Source organism: Canis lupus, chromosome 15 (genome assembly GCF_003254725.2).
Source record: "Canis lupus dingo isolate Sandy chromosome 15, ASM325472v2, whole genome shotgun sequence".
Lineage (NCBI taxonomy): Eukaryota > Metazoa > Chordata > Mammalia > Carnivora > Canidae > Canis > Canis lupus.
In genome coordinates, this window is record NC_064257.1 from 45,295,096 (window position 1) to 45,314,216 (window position 19,121).

General features: G+C 36.1%; 1 protein-coding gene across 6 annotated transcripts in view; it reads right to left on the reverse strand.

The window, feature by feature from the left end:
- The window catches only part of TTC29 (tetratricopeptide repeat domain 29), a 245,925-nt gene that overhangs the window by 151,985 nt on the left and 74,819 nt on the right, over window positions 1-19,121 (reverse strand). For all 6 annotated transcript variants that reach the window (XM_025439028.2, XM_025439029.3, XM_049094169.1 and 3 more), the window contains 2 exons: window positions 10,635-10,847; window positions 3,570-3,655 (listed from right to left, as the gene is read on the reverse strand). In XM_025439028.2, the coding sequence (XP_025294813.1) occupies window positions 3,570-3,655; window positions 10,635-10,847 (299 nt within the window). The remainder of the gene's footprint in view (window positions 1-3,569; window positions 3,656-10,634; window positions 10,848-19,121) is intronic.

Here is a 19,121-nt window from a genome sequence, read left to right on the forward strand (position 1 = left end):
AGGAACCTAGGGCCCATTTGGGCACCCATGTGTCTCTCCCTTTCCATACTTATTCTATTACCAAGTCCTTCATAACTTCTGAACTACTTCCCTCCATCTTCTCTACTATCACTGAAGTCCAGAGATTTAGGTTAGAGTAAAAATAATAAAATCTAACAAATACCAAAGGTTTATATTATACAAGGCAGGTACTCCTTTAGAACTGTATCAATGGTCTCTCCTAATGACCCTATGTATTAGCTTCCTAGGACTGATATAACAAATTACCACAAACTAAATTGCTTAAAATAAAAGACATTGATTCTTTCATAGTTTTGAAGGCTAGAAGTCTAAAATCAAGGTGTCAGCAGAGCTGTGTTCCTTCCAAAAGCTCTGGGGGAAGATCCTTCCTGCCTCTTTCAGCTTTTGGTGGCTCTAAGCATTCCTTAACTTGTGGCAGCATGACTCCAATCTCTGCACCTTCTTCACATGGCTGTCTCCTCTGTGTGTATGTGTCTTCTTGTCCTTGGCCTGTTTCAAATTTCCTTCTGCCTTTTTCTTACAAGGCCCCTTGTCATTGGATTTAAAGCCCACCCAGAGAATCTAAGGTGACTGTCTCATCTCAAGGTCCTTGACTTAAGTACATCTTCAAAGACTCTTTTCTCAAATAAGGTAACAATCACAGGTCCCAGGGATTAGGAAGTGGATGTTTGGGGCCACCATTCAATTCACTACACTCTAAAACAGTAAGTATAGTTATTAGCTCCCTTGGATAGATGAGGCAATTGAGGCTTAGAGAGTTTAAAGGACTTGTCCAAGGTCATATGGCTAATACGAACATGTTCATATTTGGCTTATAGTTTCCATACTTTCAGAAAAACAATTTCAATACTTTTCTGAAAGGAGTAACAGTTTCAAGAAATTTGTTCCTTAGATGCCAAATATTGTTTCTTCAATCGTTCATTACTAGATTATACCAGTAGTATTATCTTCTAAAATTATAGACCAGATCCAGTGCCTGGCATGATGTCTGTCATATATAAGGTGATTTTTTTTTAAAGAAAAGATTTTATTTATTGATTCATGAGAGACACAGAGAGGCAGAGACATAAGCAGAGGGAGAAGCAGGCTCCCTGTGGGGATCCTGATGTGGGACTCAATCCCAGGCCCCCAGAATCATACACTGAACCAAAGGCAGATGTTGCAACCACTGAGTCACCCAGGTGGCCCTATAGAAGGTGGTTAATAAAGAGTTGTGAATACATCAATGTGATCATGTCACCAGCCTCATCAAAAATCATTAAAAATCCCACATTGCTTAACATATGAGTTTCACACTCCTCAACAAAGCATATAAGACCCTCCAACCCTCTATAAAATTAAATAATAATTTTGGAATGAGGACAGTCTTTCTAAGAATGTCCAGAAGTCATGCAAAAAGAGATCAATAAATTTGGTCATGGATATTTAGCATGGAAAAATTTCATAAATAAGATAAAAAACCAATGGTCTGGAAAAATATTCACAACACATATTACACATATGTGCCTAATGTCCAAAGGAAGCAGGCACCTTCATTTATTGTTGTAGGAATATAAACTGATGAAGCTTCTTTAAAGGGAAGCTTAGAGAAAAAAATGTAATTCATCTCTTCTCTGACCCAGCATTTCTACCACTAGGAATTTATTCTGTAGATCACCTCTCGCTTTGGCACAAAGTTGTTCACTGATACACCTTTTGTAATAAAACCTAATTGGAAATAACCTAAATGCCCTCCAACAGGAGCTGGTTAAATCCATTATGGTACAACTATAACATGGGACATCATGTGGCTCTTTAAAATGAGGCATGTCTGGGGCGCCTGGGTGGCTCAGTGATTAAGCGTCTGCCTTTGGCTCAGGGTATGATCCCGGGATCCTGGGATGGAGTCCCTCAACAGGTTCCCTGTGGAGAGCCTGCCTCTCCCTCTGTCTGTGTCTGTGCCTCTCTCTCTGTGTCTCTCATGAATAAATAAATAAAATCTTTAAAAAAAATGAGGCATGTCTATATGCATTAGTGTAGAAGAAGTTAACTCAAGACATAGAACACTACATATAAAATGCTACAGTTTTGTAAACAACAAAAGAGCATATATGTATATATACTTATATGATATATATATATATTAATATTTTACTTGTAATTGCATTTGCCTTTGAGAAAAAAACTGTGTGTGACTGAGTACCAAGATGAAGGGAAAATGTCTTTTTCAATGTAAACTCTATTATATTGTCTGAATTTATTCAGCCATGTGTTTGTATTGCCAATTAGAGAAAAGGGGAAAGATAGACAATTTATAAGCTAGTTTTCACCTAATTTTCCATCTTGATTTCATACTTCACCTGACAATTCATTGCTTCCGAAACATACTGAGTATGTTCATGTTGAGTGTGTGTGTGTATATGTGTGTGTCTAATGTTCTATCATCCTTGGCTCCCACACTTTCTGTCTGTAGAAATCCTGTTCCTCAAAAGCTCTCCGTGCAACCTTCCTGATCTTGGAATCAACCACTCTTACCTCTGGACTCAGAAAATCCATTCACCCTGCTTTGAATTACAGTTATGTTCTCAAGTTATATTATGGCCACTCTCATTAAATTAGCTCCTAAAGAGTGCTGGCTTCTGTGTTCCTTGGAACACAGCATTGCTGAATATATGTCATTGACCAAAAAGTATTAAACCAAAGAGCCATCTATAGTAATCTAAGTTTCCCACAATGACCCAATTTTAAGGGTGACAGAGAAAAATATCTAGCCCAAATATAAGAATCCTACTTGGCACAAGTATCCAAAACAGCAAATCAGAAATCCTCAAAGCTAAAGATAAAGCCAATACTGTATATCAGATAAAATATTACAAGAGATATATATGAAATGAAATAGGAAGCTACACTTGAAATATATTGAAAGTAAATATATTACAAGTAAGAGAAAAATGAAAGAAAAAAATGAATTCTGTTATAGTACAGAAAAGATGGCTTTTGACATTTTTCTGTTTTTTAGCCAAACATATGAACTCTGGTCATAAAATAGGCAAACACTGATTTTTATCATGAAGCAGAGTAATTCTCAGATTGGAACTACCAGTGCCCTGCATCTTTGCTGCCTCCTGCCACAAAGGTCCATAGCAATGCAATTTACTTGACTATTTAATAACCACAGTATTTTCTAAGCAAAATTTCCCAAATAATAAGTTTACTGTAATTGGTTGTTTTTCTTTCTTTCTTTTTTTTACTATTTACTTTTTGCAATCATTTAAATCCATATCCTCTTATCCTCAAAGGTATGGGAGTGAGTGTAGAGGGTCACATTACTCCATATATTTAACTTCCATATATTCTTTAAAGCACTTCATGGTAATTGATTATATATTGCCTACTAAAGCAATAAAAATATTTTTTTTCTGCTTCTAGAACTGCTATTCTGCTTTAGTCTCTATATAAAGGTAGAGGCCAATCAATTTCTATTGGTTTTATAAAAAATATAATAAAGTAGAATTAATACAATAGTAAAAATTAAAAACTCCAATGATTGAAAGCTTTCTTCAACTTACTGTTAATGCTGTTTCATACTCTCCAGCAGCTAGGTGTGCTAAGCCCAAGTAATAGGAAGCTTCTCCTTCCATCTTCTTGTCACTTCCTAAAGTTGAAAATGTAGAAAAATTGCCATGGCATTAAAGAAACTAACATATTATAACAAGCGGAATTTTTGCTTTTTAAAACAATAGAAAGTTGTAGAAATCTAAAGGGGCACCTGCCAGCATTTGTATTACCCAGGAGTTAGGGTACAACTTTAGATTTCTGAACTCTGTATTCCAACCATGATGGGTTTCAGCAGGAGGTAAGGATTCTCCATACTGGATTCATTCTCACCACTTACTGAATTACCACTTGTGAAGCAGTGGCTCAACTGAAAGACTACAAGAAAATGGGATGGCAAGTGCCAGTGACAATATTATTATTATTCTCAAGCAATTTCACTGATTGCAGAGAATCACACCCTCAAGATCTCACTTCAGTGGAGTTGATGGTGCCAATGATCCAGTCTAGGGAATTTTAACTCTTACAGTTTGTCTGGGCCTTAACTTTTTCTCTGCTATAGGTTTATAAGTGCTGAGGATAAGGATGGAACTAGGCAAGGAAAGGACAGGGTAAGAGGGAGAGGTTATGGGGGGAAGTTGCCTCTTAGATAATTAAACATTGATTATTCATAATTTGTACTTGCTCTATTAAATGTTGTAACTGTGTTAAAGTACCAACAGTGGCATGTGCTGATATAATATCACCATTTACAACCAAAGGGCAGCCGAGCAAAGAACAGAAAAATCGACCCTTGTTGATAGATTTTGAGGCAGCTAATTTAAACAGTTGAGTCACACTAAATATTAGCCATAAAATAGGATTTAAGCACAAGAACTTTTCCTGCTTACTAACTGACACAAAATTAAGACAAAGTGAAAGCATAAAATAATGGAGGAAAATGTCAGCATTATTGAAGTTGAATGACACATATACCAAAGGAAAAAAGGGCAAAATACTGTTTATATTATTGTATAGTTTATTTGGTGGGTTAAATTAGTATTGACTTTAATGATTCAATAATCATTCATATTAAAGGAAATACTGTTTTATTTTCAAGATCTAATCGTCCATTCTTACACTGGTATACTCACAGAGAATCTAAAGAGGGGGTCATTGTCTCTAATGGATAGAGACAATGTGTTTGGGAGTAACTCAAATGTTTCATTAAAACATGTCTTTAAACTTCCATTGTTATTTGGCTAACATATATTCACTAATTCATTTATTCACTGAATATTTATTGAAGACCTATTCTGTGTCAGGCACAGCTCTAAGCATTTGGAATACACCAGTAAATTAAATTTTTTTTTTTTAAATTGGAGTTCAGTTTGCCAACACATAGCCTAACGCCCAGTGATCATCCCACCAATTGCCCCCCTCAGTGTCCATCACCCAGTCACCCCAACTCCCTGCCCACCTCCTTTTCCACTACCCCTTGTTCATTTCCCAGGGTTAGGAATCACCAGTAAATTAACCAGAAACATTTTCTGTCGTTGGAGAGCTTACATTTTAGAAGGAAGGGACATAAAGAGATACAAAATACATAATAAGCATAATAAACTATGTGGTAAATTGTATGGTGATAAGTATTCTGGGAGAAAATAATACAGCAAGGTAGGGGAAATTGAGGGTGCTAAGCGAGGGTAAGGAGGAAAAAGCAGGTTTCAATATTAAGGACAGTTGTCAGGGTAGTAGATCCAACTGAGAAGTTGGTATTCACAAGAGAATGAAATTAGAAATAGATAACAAAACATAGGGGAGATTCACAAGTATGTGGAAATTAAACACAGTTCTAAATAACCAGTGGGTCAAAGAAGAACTCAGAAGGTAAACTGGAAAATACTTTGAAATGAATGAAAACAAACAATATAACAACCCAAAACTTATGGGATCCAGCTAAAGCAGGACATGTATAGCTAAAGGGATATGTATAGCTATATATGTCTATTTTAAAAAAATAAGGGTCATCTTTTCACCTTCTAAAACTAGAAAAAGAAGAACTAACTAAACCCAAAGCAAACAGAAGGAAGAAAATAATAAAGACTAGAGTGGAAATAAATGAAATGTAGAAAAACAATAGAGAAAATTTTAAAAAATTGTTTCATTGAAAAGGTCAACAAAATTGACAAACCTTTAAGCTAGACTGAACAGGAAAAAAAAGGAGAGATGTCTCAAATTACTTAAATCAGGAATGAAATAGGGATCACCATAGACCTTAGAGAAAGTAAAAAGGATTATAAGGGAATATTATGAACAACTGCACATCAACAAATTAGATAAGCCAGATGAAATAGGCAAATTGCTAGAAAGGTGTAAACTAATGAAATTGCCCCCAGAAGAAATAGAAAATCAGAATAAATGCACAAGTAAAGAAATTGAATTAGTGGTCAAACTATTTTCCACATAGAAAATCCCAGGCCCAGAGGACCTCCCTGGTGAATTCTACCAAATATTTAAAGAATAATCAATACCAATTTTTCACAAACTCTTCCAAAAATTGGGAGAAAACACTTCCCAAATAATTCTATGAAGCCAGTATTATTGTGACATCAAACCAGATAAAGACATCATAAGGAAGCTACAAACCAATCCTTTATGAATATAGACACAAACAGCCTCGACAAAATATTAACAAAGTGAATCCAGCAACATATAAAAAGGATTATATTCCATGATCAAATGGGATTCATCCCAAGAATGCAAGATTGGTTCAACATATGCAAATCATCAAAGTACTATGCTATATTAATAGGAAGGATAAAAACTAAATGTTCATCTTAATAGATGCAGAAAAAGCATTTGACAAAATGCAATCCTTTTTCATGATAAAAATCTTCAATAAACTTAGAAGGGAACTTAATAACATTAAGGAGTATCTACAAAAAACCCACAGCTGATATCATTCTTATGGCAAAAGACCAAGAGCTTTCACCCTAAGATCAGCAGGAAGACTAAGATGTATCCTGGAACCAATTCCATGTAACACTACGCTGGAAATTCGAGCCAGAGCAATTAGTCAAGAAATATGATAGGCATTGTAAAGGAGGCAAACATTGACCTCTAAGGTTTTTTGGCTGGGCCTGAGAATTAGATTGACATAAAACAGATTAATAGGAGAAAAAACACACAAATGTACATAATTTTTAGGTGACATGGGAGCCTTCATAAGGAAAGAAGAACCAAAGAAATTGCAAAATCTACATGCTTTAACATTGGGTTGAACAAAGAGAGGCAATTGTGGAAAAGCAACCAAGCAATGGAGGCAAGCTAAAGGCAAATAACGATTATTTTAACAAAGTCTGTTTGTACAGAATTCTCCTCACAGAAGAATGTTTCTTTTCTTGTGGTACAGGAAGGGCATCTTTCACAACAACTTTTATCTCCTGTTTTCAGGAGGAAACAGGGAGATTACATGCCGTTGTATCTCTTATTTTTCAAGTGATTTTAGCTCAAAATTCTCCTTATGCCAAAGTGGTTGTTGGGGTGGTATATTCTATAACCCTTCAGCATCAAGATCAGAAAGGAAGAAGTAAAGCTATACTTGCAGATAACATAATATTCTATATGGAAAAATCCTGAAGAATACATAAAAAACCATTAAGGCTAATATACAAGTTTAGCAGGATACAAAATCAATAAACAAAAGTTAATTTTATTTTTACCTCCAAGCAATGAACAATCTGAAAATGAAAGAAAAAAATCCATTTCTCATAGCATCAGAAAAAATCAAACATTACAAATAAATTTGACAGAGGGCCAAGTTGTGTACACTAAAAACTACAAAACATTATTGAGAGAAATGGAATATGTAATAAATGGATGGTTAACCCATATTCATGGATTGGAAGTCATAGTGTTAAGATAGCAGTATTCTCCCAATTGCTTGACAGTTTCAGTTCAATCCCTATGAAAATTCCAGCTGTCCTTTTTGCAGAAATGGGCCAACTAATCTTAAAATTCATGTGGAAGTGCAAGTGATGCTGAGTAGCCAAAGCAATCTTGAAAAATATTGGAAGACTCTCATTTACTAATTTCAAAACTTACTACACAAATACAAGAATCAAGAATATGTAGTAGCGGAATAAGGACAAATACATAGATCACAACAGACTTGAGAGTCTAGAAACAACCCTCACATTTATGGACAATTAATTTTTGACAAGGGTCCTAAAACTATTGGAAAAGAATAGTGTATACAACAAAGAGCACTGGGACAACTAGATACCCACATGGAAAACATGAATTTGGACCCTCCTCATATCCCCCTTCACACACACACTTAAATAGATTATAGACCTAAACATAGGAGTTAAAATTATACAATTCTTAATAAAATGTAGGAGCAAATCTTCATGACCTTGGATTTGTGGCAGCCTTCTTAGTTGTGATACTAAAAACACAAACAATAAAATAAAAAAATAGATTATTTTGGACTTCATCAAAATTAAAAACTTGTGCTTCAATGGATATCAGAACGTGCAAAGAAAACACATTATTTTCAAATCATATATCTGATGAAGGACTTGCATCTGGAATATATAAAGAATACTTAATTCAATAATAAAACAACAACCCAATTGAAAATGGGCAAAGAATATGAATAGATACTTCTACAGAGAAGATATGCAAATGGCCTGTAAGCCCACAAAATGATGCTCAACATCATTAGCTAACAGGGAAATGCAAATTAAATCCACAGTGAGATACCATTTTACACCTACTAATATGGCTATAAACAAAAAGAAGGACAGAAATTAAAAAAAAGGACAGAAATAAGCACTGGTGAGAAAGTGGATAAATTGAAACCCTTACACATTGCTGGTAGGAATGTAAAATGGGACAGCTACTTTGGAAAATTCTATGTCATCTCGTCTTTAAGTTAAATATTGAGTAATCCTATGACCCAGAAATTCCATTTCTAGGTCTAGGGACAAAAGAATGAAAAACGTGTACACAAAGGTTCATAGGAGCATTATTTATAATTGACAAAAGGTGGGAACAACATAAATGTTCACCAATTGATGAATGGATAAAGAAAATATGACATCACCATACAATGAAATATTTTTCAGCCATAAAAAGGAACGTAGTAGTAATATATGCTACAAGATGGATGAACCAAGAAAACATTATGCTAAGTGAAAGTAGCTGGACATAAAGGATATGCACTGTTATGATTCCATTTATATGAACTTTCCAGAATAGTTAAATCCACAAGGTAGCTTTAATGGTTGCTAGGGGAGAGGGAAAGTACAGTATGAGGAGTGACATCTAGTGAGTATGGGGTAGTGTTTATGGTTGCACAACTCTGTGATGTACTAAAGGCCAATGAATGACTGAAATACGAAAATAATAGAATCATAGAATTATGAAACCACAGCATGGCCAGTGCTATCCTTGCGCATTATACCAAGGTGCCCTAGTAAAGGAGCTAGCCCCTAGTGGATGTTGGTATTCCTTAAATATTATGTAAACCAATGTGGAAGGCGTGCCTTAGGCAGGCAATCATCAGTTTGCTGCATCAAGCTCCTTAACCAAAGTAGGACATGATTGCAAGAAGAAATGCTTTGTCCCAGAACATTCAGTTGTCAGAGCTCTTGTAAAGATACTGTGTGATCCCTTAAACCTATATACTTTGTCATACAAGAAATATGGGAGCAAATATTTATCAGTTTTAAAAGATATTTAAAAAATTATTACAGCATAAGATTTCTCCTGTTCTCCTTATTTGTCCTTTGAAAAGTAAGAGATGCTTTTAAAAGGAAGACTGCCTGGAAGGCTCTGACTGGGCAAACAGACCCTTGGAGCCTTCCTTCCTTCCTTCGTAAACTATCTTACATTTAGCAATTGTGAACCTAAAGCAAAATACCTTTTCCTGATTGATACATTACTCTACATTGAGATTCCACATAACTTTTCATGTGACTAAAGTTAGCTGCTGAAATTGATCTAAGAGCTAACTATTTATGTCAGTGTTTACCCCTTTGGGGAAGGTACTAGATCACCAGTCACTCAAAAGCAGTTCATTCAATGTGATACATCTTGCAACGAGGGTGATCTCCTATGAATATTATAATATCATTAAAAAGAAGTAACAGAATAAGATAAGATGTTTACTTTTACTCTTTTAGAAAACTAAAATCACAACCAGAAATTCAGGCCTATTTACTCCAAATAAACCATAACCCAATCAATTAAACATATCCTTGAGCTAATACACTGGAAAGCACAGAGCTTCTTTTTCTCCTTCATGAAAAGTCTACTCTATTGATAAATTTTGGTAATAAAATATCTTTGCATTTCACCAAGTAAAAACTTAGGAATATATGCTCCAAATTTTTTTTATATTTTATATACATATACAAATGATATACACATGATACACCATATTAAGGATACGATCAGCTCTCATGAAAGCGTTTTTACTGTTGCAGGTGTGCATATGAATCGCCAGGGGAACTTGCTAACCTGCAGATTCTGAGGCAGTAGGTCTGGGGTGGAGCCTGAGATTCTGCTTTACTTAGGAGCTTCTAGTGATGCTGATGCTGCCAGTGCAAAGGCCACCTTTTGACAGGCATGGATTCAAAACATATCAGAGTTCTATTTTCCTGTTACTTCTAACTAAATATTTGTCATTATCTTCCCAATGATCTGACTACAGGGAATTTACAATAAAAATCTCTCAGAGCGGAAAAAAATATACAACCTAAAACACACACACACACACACACACACACACACGCCCTTAACTTTTGCAAATGACCTTACCTTCTCATTACAGGTTCATTGTTTTATAACACTACTCCCAGAGGGTTGTAATTTTGGAGATAGAGCTTTCAAGAAATTAATGGATTTCTTGTTGTCAGCACGAAGGCACCTCTGTTTTACAGTGAAATTTGAAAGTATATTGATGGCATTTGTCTTTGCATTTCATAGGAAATAATCACCCAAACACTTGAGGATTTTTACTTCACTCTTGGGAGAAGCAGTGTCTGCCCATTAAAGGAAGCAATGTGAGAGTGTGCTTTTCCACCCACCTTCTTTGGCTATTTCAGAAGCTTTTATTAGAATTCTGATGGCCTGTTTGTATTCTTTATTTTCCAGCATTTTGTCTGAGAGTAATTTGTAAGTCCTCAGGAGACTCTCACAGGCCAACAAGCTGAGAAAGCGGCCTGTCTCATCCTTCCATATCCGCCCTTCCGTCAATTGATGGAATGCTTCATAATGCTCAGCAGCTTCCAGAAGCTGACCTGAAGAATAAAAGCCATTCATAAATATAAACACAGGCCAGAACATATTTTCAAAAAATTTTGTATACATCTTATGTTTTACTATTAAAGGGGGGTGGAAACCCTGGAATACAGTTAAGAATTTCTAAGGATGAAGAGGATTTAAGCTGGGAAAGGAGTGATCTCTATTTGGACTTCAGATTCAGCAATGATTTTGGATGAACTCCTCTTGGAGGGATGTGTTTTGGCAAGTAGAAATTGGCTAGGATTACACATGTCTAGAAACAGTGTGAAACCCAGTAACAATTACTAATAGCAATTTTGTTAGCTAACCTTTATTTGACATTATATATGAAAGGTAATGTTGCCATATGGTTTATATGAATTTTTCATTTAATCTTCAAAACTCTCCTGTGAAAAAGGGATTGTTATGACTCCATTTTACAGAAGAGAAAGTGAAGTTAAGAATTTTGCCCATGATTGCATGTTTAGTGGGTTAGTGTATCCAGGCAGTCTGAATCCAAAGCCGTGCTCTCAACCACTATCCTACACTGCTTTTCAACAGACAGCATCTGTTTCATTCCCAAGAAGAATTCAGGTGCCTTGAGAGAGGATGGGTCTGTTACAAATTTCAAATTCAATTATTATAGGGGCATTTGTATACTCCATGTCATTTTTAATAATTAAAATACAACCTAACTGCCTTTCTAGTTTATATTTTATAATACAGTTCAAAATATATCTTCTCAAAGCCAAAACTCTAAATTAGCTTTCAGTGATTTCACTCCTTGAAATACGAGCAAGTACATTTCTGGAAGAGTAGTTTGCAGTTCCACACTGTTGATTGTATTTTACGTGTGAATTGCCTTGTGAAAATCCTCACAATATCCTATAGTGTAAAAACTCTCTTATGGTATTGGGAGTTACCTAAATTGAAATGAACTGGAAAGGCACTTGTATGTAGGCATTCCCATAGTAGTGGTTGAGGATGAGTGCAGGCTCTAAGCAGACAGCTTGCGTTTCTTTCTCAGCTTTACCCTTTCCGCTGTTCAGCCTCAGGCTACTCCTACCCTCTCTGTGTGTGAGTTTAAGTCTTTTGCAAAATAGGATAACAGTGTAAACTATTCAAGGTGTTATTGTGAGAAATGGACCAATACAGGTTCAATACCTAAATTAGTATTCTCTAACTATAACCTATTCTTCCTCCAAAAAATGTAGTTGAGTCTTTATAACGGGACTACCATGATTGATTAAACGAATCTATGGAAGTCTTATCAGGCTCAGTATATTTTCTCAAATAGGTTTCCTTACATATCACAGGTTAGATTATACAGGATGTTGCAGCCCCTGCCGTGACTCTTACATATAATTTCCCTGTTTTTGCTCTGAATTTGCTGTCCAAATTAGTATTGAAATATTCAAGAATACACACATAAATCAGAATAGCATTCACAAAGAAATACAATAAACAGGTAGACAATCAGCAAATAATCTCTAAAAGGAGCTGGGTCAAGACATGGCCAGTCTGAGCCCTTGTAGCACTATGTAGGAGGTCATGTGCACAAGGACACATCCATAGAGGGGGGAAGGTGTACAGGACAGACGCTTAGAAACTTGTATTATGAACTTTTCACATGATACAAGACTACAAAGCCATAAACATGAGAAGAATATTTCATTACATGGACAGGTGTTTGTGATAAGCGAAAATACTGGAAAACATCTGAAAACATTTACAAAGCATTATCAGTGTTAAATAGATGACGGATAGTTTCTTTTTCCTTTCTGATTATCAGCGTTGTCTAATGTTTCTATCAAAATATTTTTGTTTTGTAATAAAATATATGATAGAAACTATTTTAAAAATAATGCCCAATCCTCTTTCATTTTGATGCAAATATTCAAGGTTGAAGTTCACTGTTCTAGTATATCTTCACATTTAACTCACAAATTTTCTCTTATTTCCCACAACAGCAGGCATACTTTCTCATCTTTCTCCTGTAGCACCTCTCACTAGAAACACCTTTCTCCAAATACCCATGACCCTCATTTTTTTAAAACTCAAATGGAGCACTGACATATATGTGTGTTATGTTTCCTGTTAACTATATTTCTGCCTGTAAAGTATAGCCCTGTATTCCTAGAAAGATGTATGCTAGAGTTCTTTTTTTTTTTTTCCATCCAGCATCCATCTACTCATAAAGTATAGGTACATATTTCTCTTTGGCCATGTAAATAGGGAAAGGTATTTACAGGAACTGTGAGTAAACCAGATAGTTCTAGAAAAAAAAAAGCTGGGACTATAAGGAGACTAGGAAGGACCTAATGGCATCTGTGGTTACACACAATAGCCAGATGGAAAGAAGATCCAAAGGTGTGTTATAAAATAACGGAATCACAATTCCAGAAGGAGAGCCAAGAGGTGAAGCTCTGGATAACCCAACTCATTATAATGAGATGCAAATGAGGCATAAAGATGTAAATAGTATTATGAGAACTGATGGCCATGTCCAAGATTTGATTTACTTGGGAACAGAAAGAAGAGGCAGGGGGAGGGAGAGAAAGGTAGAAAGTAGGGAAAGAAGAGGTGGAGGAAATGGAGAGAGGGCTGAAGGTGGGGAATAGTGGAAAAAGGTGGGGATTATGTCATTGTATTCCACAACAGCCAGACTCTCTGCTGTGTTATTGGTGCTATTCAGCATCCTGGACAGGCTGTCTAAGCAGAAATGAAGGGGGGTTCGGGAACGTTGGTGGCAGCTAGTTACTATGGCAGGCAACCTTAGAATGAGGTTGAGTTTGATTTTTACTGAGGCTTTGAGGGCTCATATCAGTGTCTTACTTAGCTCATGATTATTGGCCAAGGTTTAGCTCTCAGGAGAGTAAACTTAAGGTCTCCCATGAGGAAGGAGCCTGGTCCAAGGTGCTCAGGTGAAAGAGAACAGGGCTCTACTCTTTCCAGAAGGCCTACTGGGTGCTCGTCAAAATAGAAGGTTTTTCCCCCATACATCATCTCACTTAACCTTCCAAAAACTGATGCAGTATATATGATTATCACTTTTACACTAAGGAGGAAATTAAGACACATAAAGTTTAAATGACTCAAATAGCTAAATAGCTAAAAAGTAATGTTTGGGATTTAAACTTGGGACCATCAAAAACCCATGCCACTTGGTTCTACCACACCAGTTCTTAGCCAACAAACCAAGAGTCAGGAACTTGGGTAAAGTAAGTTACATTCTTCAGACATAAATCTCTCAAGTTAAAAACAATGTTTTTATGGTTTCTAGTATTTTCCAGTTTTAGAATTCTTGACTCTATTCAGGCAATTGCAGGTAATTTCTAATATAAAAGCACAGATATTAGCCTCTGATGTGCTTCTGACTGGTCTTTCTGAAGGAGTCTGATGTAAAACCAGCTATGCATCCTGCATCTAAATTCCCTACTTTCCCATAAATTGTGTGCTGACATCCACTGGGCTCCTGGATTCCTAGGGTGCCCCGGACTTAGTCAGCTGTGGCCACATAGCTACTCACGGATTCACTTCCCCTTCCTTAACCACATTGTCACAGATGAGGCCACTGGGGTTTCTACTTTAAACCGAGGTGCCTAAACAAAGAAAGTAGAGTTTTCCAGTCCTTCTCAGATGTAGAGATGCATTCCTAAATCTATTTGGTGGCAAACAGACCAGTAAATAAGCCAGCAAGGTTTTGATCCAAAATGATCATAAGCACACAAATGACTTGGCTACAATTTCTAAAGGCTGGTCAGAAGTTGAAAGCACATATTATAATATGGTATATCTGATTTTAAAATATTAAAATATAGTCTATAGTATGAAGGGAGTATAACAATTCAAATATGCAAGTATTTCCCTTTAAGCATGGTTAACAATGGAATGATTTCCATTTAATTTATATTTTCAATTGTGAGTAGGATTTCAAAGATTTTCTTACTTTCTGGGTAAAGACTGATATTAATATTAAGATTGGGTAATTAATAAGATATAATGTATCCCACTTTATCTGAAAAAAATTAAATTTAATATACCTGAGAGAAATATTACAAAAAGCCATCATTATAGTGGTCATTTTGATAAAGCTAAAGTAAAAATAAATGAAGATTATGAACCATTTTTTTTCAATATGAACCAATTTTTTGGTTCATAGCATCCCTTTGTAACTTCTGTAAAGTGTTCATATATAGTCTACCCTTTGTCATCAAATAAACTTTAAAATACCAGAACCAGGTGAGATTTCCAGATCCTACAACCAATCTTGTGGAAGGACACATGTCTAGACAACTGTACTTCCCCGGCATTATCAAGTGGTAACATTATTTTCCATTGAAGAAGAGGGCAGAAGGAAGGATTACACCAGGGTATCACAAAAATAAAAGTTAACTGAATACAGGAGAGAAAAGGGGAGCCCTCAGGAATATTCATCCATTGGAAAGGTCTCTGGGGACACAGGAGCTTTCTAACATTGCGGCAGGAATTACAAGCAAATCTTCATCATTCCTATGCCTAACAAAGATCGCAAAAGCAACCTCAACAAGGAAGACAACTAGTGCTCAACTAAGTGCCTGGAATGCATGGTTCAATGCTAAGCAAAAACCCAGAGACTTCACTAATATTTCAAGTGAATCAAGGAAGAAAATGGGACCAAAATGTCACGTGGGAGGGAGTTGAGATGGCCCTCCACCAATACCATCAGTAATCAGTTTACTCAATAATATGAAGTACTATCAGAAAACACCTAGGAGATACACAGAACAAGTGTGTAAAACAAGAGTGTCCATGTATGGATAGAAGTATCCTAAGCCTCAGTTTTTGGTGTTTGTTTGTTTTAAAAACAATTACATGACATCTACATACACAATAAGGAGGTTGGTATGCAATTATAGTTTGTCATGCAAAAGAAAGTGCACTCTCAAAATAAAACTATTACAAGGGAGTTTCACTTTACCTAAAGCCCACACAACAAGAAATCCACCCCTTTATTTAAAAATACAAATAATACCCAAACAGTGTGGTAAACTGCAAAATGCTTGGTAGGATGTTAAGACAAACGTTATGTAGAGAAAATAAGATTTTATATATTTGGGTATTATCCAAATTGTTGCTTACCCCTTTTCCCTACACAACATCTCTGAAAGTTTATAGATATTTGTTGTATCACAGCAGATGTCTAGAACAAATATTAAGCAAAAGAGAATGTATATGATCTCTCCCATTTTAGTTTTTTTTTAAAGTAGGAAGATTGACTAGATATTAACACAAATGGGTTTAAATGTGAAGCTGCCATAAAAGCAGGAACATAAATGTAATTCTCCCAGCCGCTATTTTGATGCACATTTTTGATTCCATGAATATTTTATGAAATGGCCCAAACTAAAGCCATATAACATTCCTGCATTACTGATGCTTGCGCCCGTAAGCTACGAACATTAGAGGCATGATTGAGTGCATTAAAATGAACTCATTCAGCAGTGCATTGATTACTTGAAGGGGGAGGGAAAAGAAAAAAGAGAGAGGAAAAAAAAAAGAAGTTGCTCCACTTAGGAAAACAGCACACAAATCTAAACTTTGCAATATAATAAGCGTGAAAGCAAGTTTGAATAAAATAATATTTCATAAATAAAGTGTGACTCTGTCTAGACCTGACAGTAATTAGGCAAGGTGTTAATTATGTCCAAAGACGGCTCCCTGTATTATTCAGGTAATTTAAAATGTCACAATCTCTAAGATGCACAGACTGGCCTCCTTTAGTTCTATGCATCAGCAATTCTGAAAGTAGCTAATTATTTCCTTTTCTATCAACTTGTACATTTGCCAGTAAAAATAATGCTACAGAAACAATTGCATGAAAATAATTTGACAGGTCCATAAGGCCTATTTCTTTAGCAGCACTGGTATAAGTCTTAAGCATATTTAGTTGTAAATCGCACACATTTGTTGAAGAATTTAGGGAAATATTCCACTTCAGCTTAAAACAACAACCTAAAGGAACAATAAAGCTTTATGTATGTTATATTACATTTTAATCTGAAGCTACTGGACATCTTTGGCATTAAGTTACTATTCCATACAACATAGACATAAAATCTGCTAGGAGCAATATTGAACAGCAGCAAAAAGGGAAAAATGTTATCTCTCTTTTGTAAAAAACAAAAGACATTGCTTTCCAATTCAGTTTAACTGCATGAACAATTTATATTATCTTTAGGTTTTTACATTCAACTATGATAATTATAGAGACACTATGCATGCCGAAATAGTTAAGGGCTTGTCACACTTCCCAGTGGAAACTATCACTTGCAAGGGTTTGTCTCTTGTCAGAGATTTGTTCTGACTATAACCCACCATGCATCACTGCAAAATGGAATGCTGGAAAACAAAGATTTTGTTCTGTAACTCAATCGCATCCCTAATGAATCAGGAAGAAAATATGCCTGTAACTTTTGAGTAGCTACTTTGGGATACTTTTAAGATGCTATTTTAAAAATGGAATTGTTTCGGGATCCCTGGGTGGCTCAGAGGTTTAGCCCCTGCCTTGGGCCCAGGGCGTGATCCTGGAGTCCCGGGATCAAGTCCCACGTCGGGCTCCCTGCATGGAGCCTGCATCTCCCTCTGCCTGTGTGTCTGCCTCTTTCGCTCTCCCTGTGTCTCTCATGAATGAATAAATAAAATCTTTAAAAAAAAAAAATGGAATTGTTTCTTTATCATTTTGAACAAAGATTTCAGATGGACATTACAGGAATGTCACCACACCCCCATTAAAAAATACGGGTCACGAAGCCAGGCAATGAAATGGATCCCAGGAAGACAGGAAGACAAGTGTGCAAGAATCTTTCCAAGGGTTTAATCACTGATGTTTGCAATACTAGTAACTTATTTTTTTTTTCTTTTTTTGAGTGGGAGAGAGAGGGAAGGGTAGAGGGAGAGGGGGAGGGAGGCAGAGAATCTCAAGCAGGGTCCACAGCAAACATGGAGCAGAGACAGGGCTTGATCTCATGACCCTGAGATCAGGACCTGAGCCAAAATCAAGAGTTGGACACATAACGATGATTAAACCACCCAGGCACCCCCCCCCCCACCAGCAAGTTAATTTTTAAAATCCAGAAGATTTTCCTGTACTTCCTCAATATTCTGAAGGAATTGATATTAATTATTGTTGTTTGTAAATTTAGATAGGTGGATTGTGGTCAGTGATGGAAATGGTACACAAGCTTGACTGCTTTATGAAGTAATAAGCCTCTGACAGTTGGTTTCTTTTTTAAAGGATTTTATTTATTTATTCATGAGAGACAGAAAGAGAGGCAGAGACATAGGTAGAGGGAGAAGCAGGCTCCATGCAGGGAGCCTGATACGGGACTCGATCCCGGGACCCGGGGTCATGCCCTGAGCCAAAGGCAGATGATCAATCACTGAGCCACCCAGGCATCCCAGATAGTTAGTTTCTATCTAAGTTTTATCATTTCTAAGGACTATGTATTAGGCAGCCTAATTCTTAAATGTTCATAATTGTATCAAAATTATTTGAATATTTTTTTAAAAAATGTACAAACAATAGGACTAAATAGCAGCCATTGTAGAGCTTACAGAGTTTTACTATTTCCCTCATATAATAAATTGTTTTACTTTAATGGTTGCCACCTCATCTTAAAATACTAAGTAAAAAGTGTCGACAAGCATAAAAGTCTGAGGAGAAATAAAGTTAGTATTGACGTTAGATCAACTAATGAATTATATTGCACTGGATTTAATCAATAATGTAATTCTTCCTTGAATTATATACTGTTCATCATTTTAAACAAAGCACATTCTGATTATGTGTATACGTTTACATGAGCAAAGAGACAGGTTTGGAAGCATATACACCAAAGTACAGTATTGATTAACTTACAGAGGATGGAGGCAGGTGAGGGACTATTAACTTTTCCTCAACACATGGCTGTTTTGACTGGCAATCAGCATGTGCTATTTAGAGTATTACGGAAACCTAACAAACTGAAAATACCGTATGTAGGTGAGTATGGAGGGAGAAAAACAGTGTTAGCTGAGTGTTCACCATGTGCCTTGCATGACAGTAGCTGCTCTCTCTACACGTTAGTATCTATACTGTAGAGATGAGATAATGAGCCACAGTGGTCCCTTTCCCTAGGCCCACATCAAAGCCCATGGTGGCTTCACTCCCTCAAGTGACCTCATTTTAGAAACTGTGTCCAATGTTTGACTCTAAAGGCAGAGACCAAGGTTTGAACCTTAAAGCCCATGACATAATTGGACCATTCACA